The 16,648-nt window shown below is 34.6% G+C and overlaps 1 protein-coding gene across 2 annotated transcripts in view; it reads right to left on the reverse strand.

Annotated features, from left to right (window-relative positions):
- The window catches only part of PHIP (PHIP subunit of CUL4-Ring ligase complex), a 105,891-nt gene that overhangs the window by 6,720 nt on the left and 82,523 nt on the right, over positions 1-16,648 (reverse strand). For both annotated transcript variants that reach the window (XM_030267489.4, XM_030267488.4), the window contains exons 28-39: positions 14,758-14,869; positions 14,479-14,540; positions 12,786-12,941; positions 10,688-10,808; positions 9,051-9,176; positions 6,995-7,067; positions 6,558-6,608; positions 6,123-6,272; positions 4,534-4,686; positions 2,380-2,543; positions 1,623-1,903; positions 1,142-1,303 (exon numbers count right to left, since the gene is read on the reverse strand). In XM_030267489.4, coding sequence (XP_030123349.4) covers positions 1,142-1,303; positions 1,623-1,903; positions 2,380-2,543; positions 4,534-4,686; positions 6,123-6,272; positions 6,558-6,608; positions 6,995-7,067; positions 9,051-9,176; positions 10,688-10,808; positions 12,786-12,941; positions 14,479-14,540; positions 14,758-14,869 — 1,611 coding nt within the window. The remainder of the gene's footprint in view (positions 1-1,141; positions 1,304-1,622; positions 1,904-2,379; positions 2,544-4,533; positions 4,687-6,122; positions 6,273-6,557; positions 6,609-6,994; positions 7,068-9,050; positions 9,177-10,687; positions 10,809-12,785; positions 12,942-14,478; positions 14,541-14,757; positions 14,870-16,648) is intronic.

Consider the following 16,648-nt stretch of genomic DNA (forward strand, 5'->3'; position numbering starts at 1 on the left):
TCAGCCTTGCCTAAAATATGGCCATGAACAGGCTCCTAGCCAGCATGATAGTTCCTGCAGCCCTTTCATGAAACACCCACGCACAGCTTCTGCTGAGTTTGAATGTGCACCATCATGCACTAAAAGCACAGGCCTCCTCTGTCCTGTGAGTGGATGAAAAGAGTCGGGACCATGTCAACAATATTCAGAAACCCCTGATATCCCATCCTATAACAGCTGCATATTTAGCCATGCAATGTGGGAACAGCTGGGGCCTTTATGAGAAAGCTTACAAGCAATGGACAGATGATTTAACTTATCAGACCACAAGCTACTTTTTCAGAAGCAAGGAGGAGTAAGAAAGAACTCCTTGGGGAGAGGACTACAAGGAACAGGCAGATTAATTAGATGGGACCCAATTTGCAGACTACTGTGTCCCCATTTTCAGAGAAAAGATGTTTAGTGGATCTACCTGCTTCAAGCATCTTCCTAACAGTTCAAAGCTCCTTCATAAACAGGAAAGCTTTCTAACTAGGAGATCTTATTTCAGCCTCCACAGAAGCTTTGAATTTTAAGGTATTCTGACATCAAAAGACCAAGCAAGCTCACACAGGAGATTTCATGAACTAGGTCCAAGCAGGCCATCCAAATATAGAAGCAGTAAACACTGCAGTTTTTGGTTTCTTTCTGTGCCAAAAAATGAAATAAAGAATTTGCAGCTGGGGTCCCCTGATCCTTATGCTTGCTGCTGTGCAGAATGTCATCACACTCAGTGTTACTGGACCCAAATATAACACACAGAAGTTTTATGTGATTAAATACATAGGATTTAAATTGTAACTATGCAGAAGTCTGCTTTAGAATTTAGAAACTTATAACACGACATTTGTAATAATTTAAATTAAGGTAAGATATGTTAACATCACAAAATCATCTAGACAATTATCACACCATGGAAATGTGTTAAGAGTAGTCAAAACCATGCTAATTCATCAAGAAGGAAACTAACGGTGATGGAGTTGTTCCATTATTTCCCTATTCTGCTAAATCGTAATGCATTCTAATTTCCCTACCCCTAAATTACCACAACTAAAGTACAACACTATAGTCACTACATCAATAACTCTGAGGGTGGGGAGGAAGTTCCAGAGAAATTTGGTACCTTGTGGATTAAGAGTGGAAGATTTTACTTTGCGCTTAATTTGCTTCTCTTTCTCAGGATTTTCTTTTGTGGAGTTATTCCTAGTGTTATGACTGTAATCAGATGGGGAAGGGTTTGATACAATACTCTGGTTCTTGGAATGTTTGGTTGAATTCTCCAGTACTAGAAGGATAAAAAGAAAACATAATTATCAATTCAGGTAGTTTATACTACATTCAATCTTGTTGGGCTAAAATTGAACTCATGTGCTACTACAAATAATTTGACTCTGTGATCCAAAAGGGAGAAAGCTTCCTAGATAAAACAACATAGCCTAACTCGTTCAATTTTCCTCTGAAGAGCTTCAAAGGCCCATCAGTTTGAAAACAGAACCAGTCTTAGCTGAAATAAATATATCAGATTTCCAAAGAGCCAATTTTATCTTTAAAAACATTAATGGCTTAATTAATAGAAAACCAAAACCAAAAGCACCCCAACTTGCCTGACTTTCCTGACCCTGCAGTAGTATTAGGCTTTGTAATTAAAGGCTTTATAGTTAAAGGCTTTGCTCCTGTAGAAGTAGATGGTTGCTCTGTAACAGCCACATCTGTTATCCCCCTATTGCTTCGAGTCCGCACGAGGGAGGAGGCCTCAGCGGCTTTTCCGTTCATCTGAGGCGGAGCGTGTCTCAGTGCTGTCGACCGTGCAGGTGCAGAAGATGATGAAGTGGCAGAAGTTTCTGCCTTCAGCTGAGGTTTTATTAATCTCCTCTTCCTTTCAGGGCTGGAAAAGGAGTAACAATTTGTATCCTGGATGACCACATTGTCATTTTACAGGAATAAATAAAATTAAATGCTAGTGTCTGAGATTGTGGGAGTAAAACAATCACCTCTGCATGAAGTATGTTAAAAATATGGCATTTACTGTGGAAATTCATGTAAGTTGTGAGCTTCTGGAAAGTGAATCTTTACAATAAATACTATAGTTATATGATAAAGCATGATGCCATCACTATCCTAACAATGCTGTTTTACTGTACACATTTAGCAGTTATTTGAATTTTAAGCACTTACACTAGGATAGCTCTAAGTAAAGTTTAAAACTCTTCCACATCATAGGGACTTGCATGTCAAAGCTACCATTCTGCAATATAGGGAATAGTAAAGGAAGTATTAAGAAAAAAAACACACTAAGTTTTATTGTTTAGGTATGTCAAAATTTCACAGCATTTCATGAATACTGTAAAGGAATTAATGTACCTGGATGCAACACTACTGGAAACTGAACTGCTTCTGCTTCTTTTTTTCCTTCGTTTCTTTATTGTATTTCTTTTATGAAAGCGTAGGGCAGATTTATAATCTGATAAAATAGAACTTATGTGTTCTTCAAAGAAAGCAGAAAGGCGCAAGCTCATGCTGTAGATCTGAAAAAGAAAAGCCAGTAAAGAACTCTGATACCTTTCCAAAGCGTCCCTTTACTTATTTATCACTGAACAACAGGTAGAAAAGTGAAAAGTGATTAATATAGAAACATTTCAGGGAAATTTGCAATCTGCCTCAATAAATATATGCTAATTCATGTGTAGGTTTGCTTTAACTATTTTCATGGTTTTGAAAATTGTATCACAACTGAAGATGACACAGAAAAGGAAGAATTGGAAAAAACAGTCTTTCAATTGCCTTTCTAGAATGTAGCCCTTTCTAGTTTCAACAAAAATTACGAAGAGACATTCTTAATGTAATTTTGCTGTGTCATACCTAGGGTCAAGAAATCTTATTTTTTGCTCTATTAACTTGCATCCTTATATCCTATACTTCAGCACCACCTTTTACAGATGAATTGATACAGCAAGTAAGTTGGCTGCAACAGGTACAATAAATGTATTGAAATTATGTAGGTGAACTTTTTTTCCCATCTCTTGGATGATTTACAGAGACTCCCAAATTCAGTTTAGATCACAAGTAATTACTTGAGCACAATTGCTATTAATTCTGAAATAAAAAACACGAAAGTGACCTGTCCAGGTACTTTGAGGAGACACAGCACCCTTTGTGCTGAAACACAAAGACAATATTGAACCAGTTCCTATTTAATGATACACCAAACCATCTGAGTGCCAGACTCAACAGTTTTGACAGTTTCTGCACATGTTACTGGAGATAGCATGCAAAGGAATGTGTGTTTGATGTGCCAAGCCAAGAAAAAAAGCTGATGACTTTAGGTTTACTCTTCGAGAAAGCACCAGTGACATAAAGTAAGATGCATGACATAGTAAAAGCATCACATTCAACTACATATTGCATGCACCGAAAGCACATAGGTTCTAGAATATTAAACTCTTGACATAAGAACCTTCCACTTCTGAGTAAAGCAAAAAAAAGACAAATTTATTACCATACCAGTCTGTTTGGAAGAAACATGAAAGAAATGAAAATGTCAAAAGAATCTATGAAACAACACAAAGCTAATGTCAGGTACAATGAGGTCAAGGAGAGAAAGAAAAACCAAAAAAGAATCCAGACCTGCCCCCAAAGCCCTGCCATTTGCTGCAACTGAAAGAGTAATTATTTTATGGGGTATGGCAGCCTCAACAGTGAGTGGGCCTGTCTGCTACTGACTGGAGAGTAACCGCTGATCCTGCTAGTCTCCTACTAAGAAATTTGTGCTTAAGTCTTAAAACATTGAAGTCCTAATGATTAACTTGCTATTCAGAACAGCCAAACATAAAAGCTGTTAATAATTCTGGTCTTAAAACCTAACACACATTAGTAAAAGAAAAGCTACACAGAAGACTTGAACCCATGTAAATATGCATCCATAATTTAACTGCTATCAGATATTGCACCTACTACTAGCAGGACATCTCAGTACAAAGAGCTTTGTAAGCTGGTGCTTTAGTAAACTGTCCTGTTTCCCAGAAGTCCTAAGAGCTTTATTACAATCCTACTGCACAGCAGTGAACAGCACAGAATTTCAACATCCTCTTCTGTCTATACCTGGATATTTCAATTTTGGGCAACCTTCAAAGTAGAGAGGCTCCCTGTGTGTTTGTTCTGAAAATCTGGTTTCTTCCCCAAAATATCAATTAAATTTCACTATTGTACTCATAATCTTGCTTCTACAGAACTTTTCTACCATGTGATTTTCCATTTAGACTCACTTTCTAATATTTACTTTTGAAACACATATGCAGAACATCAGAACTTTTGGTTTTTAAAAAACTCACATTCCTTTCTGTTCAAATACAAAGCTGTAATTGTTTTTCAGAAATATTAATATATTAAGATCAGAAATAATTAAAATTGTTTTTTAAGAGCATTCAAATGACACTGTCTCTCTGCTTTTTTGGTCCTATATTTTTCAGATATAAGTGTTCTTTCAAACAACAACAATGGAAAAGAATAAAATCTTACCCTTGATCTTTTACTTGGTGTATAGGCCTTGGAATTGCTGAAAATAAGTCTCACATCTTTACATAACTCCATTGGTGACTCGTAGTTGCCAGCTTCCAGTGTTTCTCTAACAGTAGCAAAGTCCATAGGTGTGTCAATAATATCTCTATAATCCTGGTTGGAAATAGCAAAGCCATTTTTACAATTTTTCTCCCAAGCCTTACTATATCATTTTCATTAGGACAAGTTTGATAAACCTGCTTAACCAAAATGTCCTCTTTAAATAGGTATGGAAGACTGCTGAAGACATTTTCCCCCTTTCCACTAATATACAACATACTTCCCTTGCAGACATACTCAGCAGGGTCAAGGTTAGAAGTTAACTGATAGGTGATTTAATTCATTTTATAAACTGAAACACAGAGCTCAGAAGTTTGTGTCCTGAGGGTTGCATTACTGACACACTGACATGAAGATAACAGTGATATGAAAGTGCATCTACAAGCCTTCTAGGTGCCTTAGGAGCTCAAACTTAGGACTAATATTGTTCTCACATTTTAGCTTTAAAATATGAAGTTTGAATACTTGAGCCTAATCAGAGGCTTAATACATCCTTTCTGAAACCTGAGCAGTTCCCCAAATAGAGACCTGACAATTTACGAATGTAATGAAGTATTAAAAACTCCACAGGCTTAGGTAGGACCCAAGTGAAGCCAATGACAAAAATTTTTTCCAGGCTATGGAAGAAACAGAAATATGTTCATACAAGAAAAAGCCTAAATACCAAATTTAACCAAAAAGTTTAAGTTACTCCATCAGAGTAAATAAAACCTGAAGGAGTGCCTCTGCATGTTAAACAGATTTGTGACACCAGGGAGCAGTGTGTTTCATGCCTAAGCCTAGTAGAGTGCTCTCTATCAGTTCATTTGAGGATCTCAAACACATTGGACCATTTGTAGTTGGCCACAGCATAAAGATTAGGCTACTCAAAAAATAATGGTATCCAGTGGCTGCAGAAGTGTCAAGACTAGTGACTAGTGACTTCTGAAAGAGAAGCATTTCTTTTCTCTGAGACAGTTAATTTTGCCCAAGTGAATCACCCTGGAGTGATACTTTACAAAACTTAAGATATGCTAGAAGGAAAGCAAGCAAAATCTTTTCTTTATTACATTAAGTTTACATATAATCTTACCTTTTGTTTTTATACTCTGAAATGAAACCAATTATCCTTCAAAACACATCACATGCAGCAACCAATATATGCATTTCATATATATGACCATTTTTCAATCAGAAAAGGAAAGATAACTTAATTGCAAAAGCTGTATAAAAGCTGTAATCTACTGAATAGCATAAGCATCCCTGAATATAAAATACTTTCCAACAAAAGTATCAAGAGAGCAGAAAAGTATATTTTATTTTGAAATTAGTTTAAAAAAGCAGTAAACATTAAACAAGTGACAATGAAGTGCTGAAAAGCATTCTGTCACTACAGTTGCCTGAAGTTTCAATTGAAAGAACTGGAAAAATGGTCAAAGTTAAAAAAAACCAAACCAACCCACCACTTAACAACTGCATTATAACCAGTCACCTTGTTCTAAAATACTCACTGGATACTCAAGAAGATCCACCGGTTGTCGAAATGGTTCAGAGTCTTCACACTGAAAAATGAGATTCAGCAGCTCCTGGCATTGCTTCTTCCATGACTGAATGTCATATGACTGAGCCCTATTACGTAGTCGCCGCTTCGGCTGATGATCCTGAAAAGGCAATATTACCTGGTATATATTAAATAAACTAGCTGCTTTTACAAAATCTAATGGAAGAATTACCCTACAGGATATAAATGAATTCACAACATGCAGCAGCACAGACAGAAATACATTTACATACAACAGTTCAGTAGAACAACCCCTCACTAAGTTCAAAACTTTCAAAAATCTGAGATTACACAATAATAGAAATATTTCAGTTTTACATTCCATTTTTTACAAATCCATTTGTAGCACTAAAAAATATCAATAAAAAAATTTAAAAACATTTACCTTTCTTTTTCTAGTAGATGTCCCTGGCACATTTGTGTCTTTCTCTTCTTCCTTTGAGCAAGATAATGAGTCGCATAAAAAGGTTAAAAAATATAAGCGTATATGAGTAGGCTAGTTCTTTTATACGTTAAACTTATAATTTGAGTCTCTACAGTCCTACCCCCACCCATCTGAGAAGCATTTCATATGACTGTCAATCTCTCAGAAATCTAGCAGAAGCAGCATCCTCCAGCAAACTATTAAAGCTCTCTGCACTAAAGGAAGAGAGAAGGCTGGATTTTCACCCAGTTTCTCAGCTGCCAAGAAGAAACATTGCACTGACAGAAAAGTGCACTTCCAAGCAGTGACTGATACCAGCACTTTGGTCCTCCCCAGGACAGCCAGCAGTCTTGTTTCTCCAGTGTATCAATGCCAGCGCCCAAGACACAAGCACTTACCTCATCAGAGTCAGACAACACTTTCTTCTTCATTGCATTGTATAATGGAATTACGTCATAGCAGCTCTGGTCTCTGTAAAAAGGAACACAAGCTAACATTTATTTTCTATCATCACCTGTGGAATCAATTGTAATTTGCCTAGGAAACAGAAAATATTTATGAAGCTATTCCCAAATAAAATGAGAATGTGTTTAGTGCTATGTGAATACTAAGAGAACTGAAGTAATAAAGTCAAGCTAACCATCTGCTCAAAAAGTTGTAAAATACAGATGACTTAACAGTGCGAATGTTTAAAAATTAAAAATCATAATCCTTTACCATGTATTTCTCAGCATCAGAAAAATCTAATCCTGTACTATATAAAAGGTTTGAGGCCCATCTATCTTTGTAAGGAGCATTATAGTAAATTTATTGTACAAAATCACAGCTTAATAATTTAATTTAGCACTCACAATGTATGACATTTGAAATGCAAGTTTGGAAGGACTAGCACTGTTATTGCATGAACCTGCATAATTAAATCGGCAAAACATACTGATTTTCAATTCTTGATTAACATCTAAAACTTCTTCACAAAGGAACGCTCAAAGGTGTTCTACTATGTAGCAATACAAACCACTGAGCAGAAAAGTGATTTGTAACACGTTTACCACTTGTAACTGTAAACACACAGCAACTCCACTCAGAATCAGAATCCCTAATACATGCTACTGCCATTACCACTATAACAGCTGTAAGAGAAGGTAAAAAAAGATTAACTGCAACACCCATCCCCCATTTTCAGCCCTTTAAGATACTTGGGTAATGTAAGAAACTAAGATGTATATTCTCAGAGGCATCTAGATATTTCATTCTCATTAGAACCATGGGCTTTATTTTTCATTGTCTAGGCCTTCTACCTTACAGTTACAAACAAAATCTGGGATTTCCATGACTTACTAGTTCACTTAAATTAGTATATTAATAGGCTCAAGCTATAGGCCATTATTAAGTAAGAATATCCAGGAATATCCACTAATTTAACTAAGCCAATTAAAAACATACACTTTGAAAAACTCTAAGCTACATACACTTTGAAAAACACTGAGCTGCTTAATTAATCAGAAAAAAAACATGTAGGACAAAGATGTTAAAGAACAAAATTAGTAACAGAAAAGCCTTTAGATGTATACCTGCTCCTAATGGTATATACTTCACTAAAACTTTTAATGTCTAAAGCAGTTAAGTGTTTTACATTCTCCAGCAATATCAGAAATCACAGGCACTGGAGAAATTGAAGATTTATTTATGGACTCAAAGTCCTAAATTTCCAAATACTAAACAGAGTTGTAATGTTTTTTAAGAACACATAAAAATAAAAAATAACTAGATTCAATTTAACACTGACAAACTAAATCACTAAAAAGTCACAATTTTTGTTAAACTAATGAAGTATCTTGCTGTGTCTACAAGGTGGAAACAGCAGCATTTATTATGTATGAGCAAACCAAGGCAGTGGGCACAGTAAGTTCTTACAAAATTCAGCTCTGTAGATGTGTCAACTGGCTGAAAAATCTTACAAACTTTGTCATTGAGTTTGTCTATAGATAATAATAGAATGCTTGAAAGACAGCTACAAGTTCAGTTGATTTCAAAGCCTTTAATTTTTACTTTGCATACATATAAAACATCATTTTCAAACCTATTATAAATTATAATCTAGATTTTAGAATTATGTTAACATAGCCAGTATTCAAACTCAAAATTATAACTAACTCCTAACTTACCAATGAATATATCTGTAACTCCATGAAGGTACTCAAACCCATTTTTATCATTTAGGAGAAAGTCTCTCAAAATAAAGTGCCATGCCAATCTATGACACCCAATGTATTACAAAACTTCTTTTTCAAACTTATGAATTCTTTGTCAACATAAGCTCTATTCTCTTCTGCCCCAACAGCAGACAACAGGTTTATTTAAAGTGCAGAACTATCTTACTTTAAAATTCAGATCTAAAAAGGTTCTTAGCTTGGTAAGAGATAGGAATAACAACAGACCTACTAAGCAACTCACTTTATGAAGTGTAGCAGAAGATCTGTGACAAATTTGGCAGATTTGACAATAGGACTTCCAGGTTCATTAAATGTGCGAGTATTGTGTTCAATGTACCGGACTTCCCACATTAACGAAGAAAGACGCCTGTACCAAAACAGTTGGAGGAAAAGAAAAGGAAAAATAAATAAGGACAATTTCTAGCAATGTATATTAACAGGGGAAAAAGCATTACAGCCTTCTTCTCATTCACCATTGTTTTCCCTTACATCAGAAAATGTGCATATTGGATATGCTGCCCTAAGTGACCAGCAGCAGGCAGCTTCCTCTGGCTTCCCATTCTTATGTTATATTCTATGGTAATCCATACAAATGGCTTTAAGAACATACAGCTGACACCCCTCAGGAAAACTCAGCTGTGACACTTCAGTTTTTATTTTTCCTTTATGATATATATAACCCATCCTACATAACCTTTGAACTTAGTTAAGGATTAACAATATAGTAATAAAAATGTTCTAGAGTCTACCTTTTTCTGACAGACAACAATCAGATTTCCCCTGATTAATAACCTAAATACAGAATAGCCACATTATAAAAAATGATGCACAAAAGCAGAATAACTTAAAAAAATAGATCCAAGTCAAAAAGAAAAAATATTGTAAAGATTGACAGCATCAAAGTTACAGTTTTAAGGTAAACCTCATGAAAACCACCAAAAATCAAAAGTGATGTAACGAATCTACTAAATGTAAAAAAAAAAAAAAAAAAAATATATATATATAAAAATCACTGCAAAGCACAACACAGTGTGGTCACTTGCTACCTAACTAAGCCTCAGCAATATTGCAAACAAAAAAAGGCCATTTATTGAAGGTGTGTTGATTACAAAAAATAACTGTTTACTCTTTTGACAAGAGAAACAAAATCCAACAAAAAGTTCCCTCCACCTGACAGCAAAGCAGTGCATTATAGAAGAGAAAGCTGGATTACCTCATATGACACAATAAATATAGAATTCAGTATTGCAATCTTGAGGTGCTATTTTAAAAATTAAAAAGCATTCCTATATATAAATATTGACAAAAAAAAAAAAAAAAAAAAAAAAGAGAGAAAAAATCCACAGCAACTGCAATCACAGTTTAGGAAAACATCAAAACAGTATCAAAAAGCATAAACTTTTTTTTGTTGTTGTACAACAACTCAAAAGTTCAACACCAATAATTTAAGAAGTCAGATTCTGTGTAGCTGCTTAAGTGATGCAAGAATATTTTTAAAGCATATCAGGACAAAAAACCACTTGAGATATTTCTAAGATTTCTCTTATTGAAATTATTTTGAAAATACTTTAAAAAATTATTAAGTGGAAACTTTATCCTTTGGACCAAAATCACTTTGCTAACCCTGCAATTTGAATCTCCCATGGAACAAGTCATTTGCATAATCAGGAATTTGAATGCCATGTAATTATAAAATAAATTTTGGAGATGCTCAATCCTTATCTGAGTTTTAGAAAATGGAAACCTAGACCAAGGCTAGAAGATGAAAGGAAGTAAAAGTGCACACCCATGTGCACCTCCTAGTTTGGTATGACAAGACAAAGAGCTACCAAAAATACAGCTGCTGGTAGATCACAGCAGAGCTGATTTGGGTCTAACCTGTAAAATCTGCTTTCCAGTCTTTGCTTAATGGTACTGAGGTCTGTGGGATACGCCACAACAGTGCAATACATGGGGTAAGCCTGAAGATCCACTGGTGCCACAAATGCAGAAGCAATATCTAGATTTAAAAAAAAAAAAAAAAAAAAACAAACAAAAAACAAACAAACCACAAAAACACCAGTGTTATATATCACAAAGTTCTATAGCAGTTTCAAGATTCACCCGCCTGCAACATAAGCTATTTCTTCATGTTTGAAATTCACAGCAGTTTCCCAAAAATAAGAATAACTAGATATTCCAAATGATTTCTGATATTCTATTTAGAGTACTTGCTGAGGCTGTGCTGCACATCCCATTGCTGCAGTGACTGGGTGTCCATTATGTTATGCATGAAGCACCACACTCCCCAAAGGCATCACAAATACGCATTCGAAATATACACATTTGAAAAGTCTAAAAATTATACACAGATGAAGGCATGTAATTCAGTATCATTATTTACAGCACAGGCTCATTTCATTTTGCTTTATACTGCCACCCTCACATCTTTAAACAAAGCAATACATTGCATTCCTGCCATTAAAGTTACAGTGCTATTTCAGCCTCTGCAATTGTAGGTAAAATCCACACTCAAGGTAAAACAGAAACACCTGTCCCTACCTAAAAGCAAAGAAGCCTTCCAAAACCAATCCAATACAGTGCTAGAGGACTGCTGAGCAATTTAAGTCTGTGCACCTAAACTTCCTTGCTTCTTCCCTCCTGTACTTAGAATCATCCTGAGAGCTTAGACACATCATTCTAACATCTTGTATCTCAAGGAAAAATACTGCAATACAAAACCATAAAATCACCTTTAAAAGTCTTGAAAGTCTTTCAAAACAGAAAATGTGCTGCTGCTAAGAAGACCGCTCTTCTTCTAACATGTTCTTCTAAAATATTTAGTTTCTCTTTTGAATGTTCTTGCAACTGCTACTTTGTACCAATGCACCGCACCTGCTACAGCCAAATTCCAAACTAAGTGGTCTGCCATACACCATAATGCAAAATGTAAAATTATTACTCTTAGATGGCACAGCAAAACATTTCATTTCCTCACAGTTTTTTTTTTTTTTTTTAACATAAATCTCTAATTTGTTCTACTACACTGTACAGATAACTCCTTTGGTTAGGAAGCAAAGGGAGGCTTCTTATGCAGTATGTCATCAAAGAAATCATATAGGATATACAGGTGATCAGAATTATTTTAAGAGTTAAGAGGTTTTTGGCTTTTTTTGAAACATAAATCTTACCTTGTGCTTCAAAATCAGTTAAATGAAGTATCTGTAACTTTTATATTTAATGCACGACCACTGTTAGCCCAAATCCTAAGACTACTGATTGAACACCTTTTGATCCCCATAAAGACAGACAGAAAACTTATAATTCAGCCTCTGTTTACTGATAGATCTCCATCCAGACATCCATCTTTGATCAGGTAAATTTTGCAGCAATGTGTTAAACATTTTAACATTACTTTTTCAGAAACTGCCAGTAAAGAATTGCTCCACAAACAAATAGCAAGTAGCTTTCCTAAGTAAATAACTTTACTTTTCCCTCAATATTTTGCATAATTAAGGAAATGTGAAGAAGAAATCAGGAATTAGAAGAGACTAATTCAGGGAAAATACACACATAGATATTAATTATCTAAGTAAATCTATGCTTTTTTCTCCCCTGCCATGTGTCTGTAATTTAGTTAATATTCACTTAATCATAATGGTTTTAATTTTAACCCCAACATAAGATTCTGGTGGCTAAAGTTAAAAATGTCAAGTAATTTGCTTTTAACATATAAAACCCAAACCCCTAGCATATGTCAAATTATCTACCAAAAACAACAGTTACCTTGGGAAACAGGAAAAAAAATGTAGGTTTTGTAAGTACTCACTATAAAAAAACTTCAGAAATGTTCAACGAGAAAGTTTTGTTCCTGTTAATCAAGAGGTTAAACGTGTATTTTATCGCATTCATTTTGGTAATTTCAGAAGTGCACATGATCATAGTCTGAAAAACATAAACCAAACCAAAAACATTTCCCATATTATTCAGAATTTACCTAGAGTCATAAGTTGGTTTATCCCTGCAATAATTCTGTCACACTCCTCATCTCGGGTCCTGGAACCCCACTCTCCATCCAGAGGTTTGTAGAGCAGCGTTCTACGTTCATCGTCAGTTAAAGGAACACTAGTTCCCAGTACTTCTGGAAATACAGCTGGAATGTAATACGAAAATTAAATAAAACATAAATGTCTGTATCTTGTGTAATACTTATACCTGTAAATCAAAGATACCATTAAATCATTTTTATAAATGTATAGTTCTTGATTTGCTCAAAGACATTTTGAACATATCCAGTATCCTTTGTGTATATTATTCTGTGTTACATTTAAATCCTTACAATGCAGTTTAGTGTAGAGGTCCTCCCTGAAGATTCATCCTCTTCCGAATACTAATAGTAAAATTTATTTTAAAACCAACTAAGATGCTCATTTATCACAGTTAAAACATGTGTTTTGGTTTTGGAGTTATTCTGTGTTTAAAAGCCAGTATTATTGGAAATAAGTTATTTTGGTAAGGAAAATAACTTTTCCAGATAGAGTTTAAGATAACTTTGACCTTGCTGCTAAAACATTCTCCAAGTAGTGGTCCTACATTGCCACAGCTTGGATTTCAAATCTAAAACCACAGTTCCCGAGTATGCAAATTAATAGTGTTATCCCCTTAGCATCCTTGAGGACCTACCAATTTTGACAATTTATACTGTAACAGCAGATTTTCAAATTATGATGTTAAACAGTCCCCTTAACAATCTTTAAGAAGGAATAACAAATGTTGATATTCACGAATATAGCAAAAAGATCAGGTTCAGGTTTAGTTATCTTAATCAGTACCTATTCTTTATCTGAAAATGGTTTTTTTCTTTTTTTAAGACAACAGGAATTGGCCTCTACTAAAAAGTAAACAGGGGCAGTCTATTTTAATTATTTATTTTAATCATGTTATCACTCTAACGCCTGTATTTTACTTATGACAAAGAGGTACCTATTAAAAAAGGATCGAACCAAAATAAAAAGTTGAAATGAACACAATTACAATTAAAATAATTACGAATTATTTATGCTTACTTTCGAAAGACAGCATTATCAAATGTTTCATGGAAAACACAAGGAAAAAATGCTGATTCTACTTTGCTTTTTAACCTGAGTTCTGTGAAGTCTTAGAAAAACTCAACCAACCAACCAACAAACTGTGAACATGTGAACAGTGTCCATGCTATGCTGTCCACTCTGCAGCATGGGTATCTGCTATATGTGCTGGGCCAGAGGTGGAGAAAAATCCTGCTATTACCAAACTCTCTCACAGGCACAGGCTGCATCTGTAATGCACTGAATGTTTGCAGGAATGCTGACATATCTTAAAGCAGACAATTTCCTCAAGTTGACCTAGGGCATGGGTTTATCTTCCTAATTGTACAAAGAGTTAAGTTTAACTGTACATTATCTATAGCACTTTTTGTATTATTTCTATTTTCAGTATCACTCTGTTTATCAAGCATGGCTGTTTTTTCACAGTTCTTTTATCTTGGTTGACTTAGTAATTGATTTAAAGATATTCTTTAAATGCAACTGGTTTGTGTACCTTCCTCCCATTCCCCACAAAAACCAGGATTTTTAATGTAAAACCATATAACATTTTTTGTCTTTTTAAAATACACTTGTAAAGCAAATTATATTGTTTAGGTAACATACCATTACTTGGTATAAGCTCCATGTCCCAAGGGCTCATCTTCTCAGTATCACCATTGTCCCAGCTTAAAAATAACCACACTTCAATTATCTACTAATATTGCTTCAACAACCTAATTATTTAATGTTTGAAACAAAACTTTAATTTATAAACCACAGAATATTATAATAAACTGGTACAACAAGATGCATGACTCAATTTAGTGAAAGTAAGTTTCTCAGTCAGTATTTCAAATTAAGTAACTAATTAACATAAAGAAGATTGAAGATAAATTTGCTAACCAGACATTGTAGCACTGAAATAAGCTATCAGGATAATCAGGCTGAAGAGGTTCCTGGCTGTCAATTGTTCCAAACCACCAAGCATCATCTATCACTGACCTGAAACGATCACCTAAGTAAGAACAAAAAATAATTTCGTCAATATAAGGCATGTTACCCTCCAAGAAAAGCAGGTTTAGATGTATCTGGCTTGATCTTGAATACAGAAATCCTGCTGAACATTTACAGCCTCAGCAGGCAAGCATGAGTCAATGCTAGTTAAAAATTATTAAATTCTTTCTGAAGATTATTTTTTAACCAAAATGAAAGTTAATATGGCATTTTAGAAAAATAATGATTTGCAAATCTACCTACATATTCTTAACTTATGAGTTTATTTCTTAATTTCATATAAAGGTAAGACATTTCAATGCTTTAAGACTCCTTTAAAACTCAAATCTATTTGCATTAAATACTACATGCTACCTTAAAATAACTGAGCACTATGACACTTCTGTATGGGGAATATTTTACAAGCTGCTGAGGTCATCCTCCTTAGTTTCTGAAGTGCTTTTTCAGCAATGCAAATGTAACTCAAGAGGTTCATTCTCTTTACTATGCAGGCAATCTGACTGATAATAGAATAAAATTTATTAAAGCTCGCTCAAAAGGTTAGCAAAGTAATTTACTGTGACTTGCAATGGCTTCACTACCACAAAGCATTCATGCAGCTGAGAAAAAAGGTCAGAAGAATTATTAAAAAAAATTACACATGAGAATGCATGTATTACAGACCATCATAAATGCTAACATTTTCTACAACATATGCCACAAAATTAAGAAACTATTTTAGTGTAGTATTCATTTCAGTACAAGAAAAAATGTAATTTAAGCCTGAGATTCCAAGAACTACACATTTTATGTGGGATTTGAATATATACACACTCTCAGCTGCTGCAGTATTTGTTCCATTTCAATACATCCACCCTCTGCCCAAATGCTTGCTGAAGTTGTCTGAAATAATAGGAAGTAAATATATTCCCAAAAATGGTCTGCTTTCTTTACTGCATTAAAAAAAAAAAAATTGAATTTAATGGATAAGTAATTCGGGACAATTATAAAGCTTCTATTAATAACCCTAATTGTGCTGAATAGAACCAAGTAAACCAGAAATATCTGAAATGCAAGATCAAAAATATAAATAAGGGCTGATGCTTTATTTTGAAAGAAAAATTTATTTTCTGAAGAGCTATAAAATTAGTTTTCCAATATGGCCTTTCCTAGTGATCAGTTTTACAAAGAAACATCCATAGGTACAACTAGGAGTGACTTCACTGAGCTGAATATTAAGCAGATCAAAACCACTTAGAACAGCATGAGTGAAAGAACCATCTCCTGAATCTCTACTTTCCCCATGTCCTCTGTGCTACCTCATCTACGCACAGAGCAGTCCAAAGTCTCTCAAAGTCAGCTCTAGTGCAGTTTTCCAGAACTGAGTATGCCTGCATAATGCTCACCTGAAAATAACAAAAAATTTATGTGGAACTCACAATGACTGCTATGTAAGAAACAGGTATGAACACCTCTCTAAGACATGCAGCTGAAGTTGCAGGAATACTACTGGAATAGCTTTTAGCCCAAGTAATAAACTTGAAGTTTAACTATAGTAAGACAAAGATATGCAGTAAATAGAATCGGAATGCAAGTAAGAACCTGTAATTTCAGATTTTATGTTTGTTCCTTCTAAAAGGATTCATACATTAATATAAACTTTCACAGTATTTGCATTGGAAGCTTGATAAAAGGTCCTGGTACTTCCAATACTTTCTGTGTGGCTTAGATTTATTCCAGACTGCAAATTTCTTGAAATACAGTACCAGCTCAGGAAGACTGGCTAGGCTGTTCACAAAAA

This window comes from Taeniopygia guttata, chromosome 3 (assembly GCF_048771995.1).
Source record: "Taeniopygia guttata chromosome 3, bTaeGut7.mat, whole genome shotgun sequence".
NCBI lineage: Eukaryota > Metazoa > Chordata > Aves > Passeriformes > Estrildidae > Taeniopygia > Taeniopygia guttata.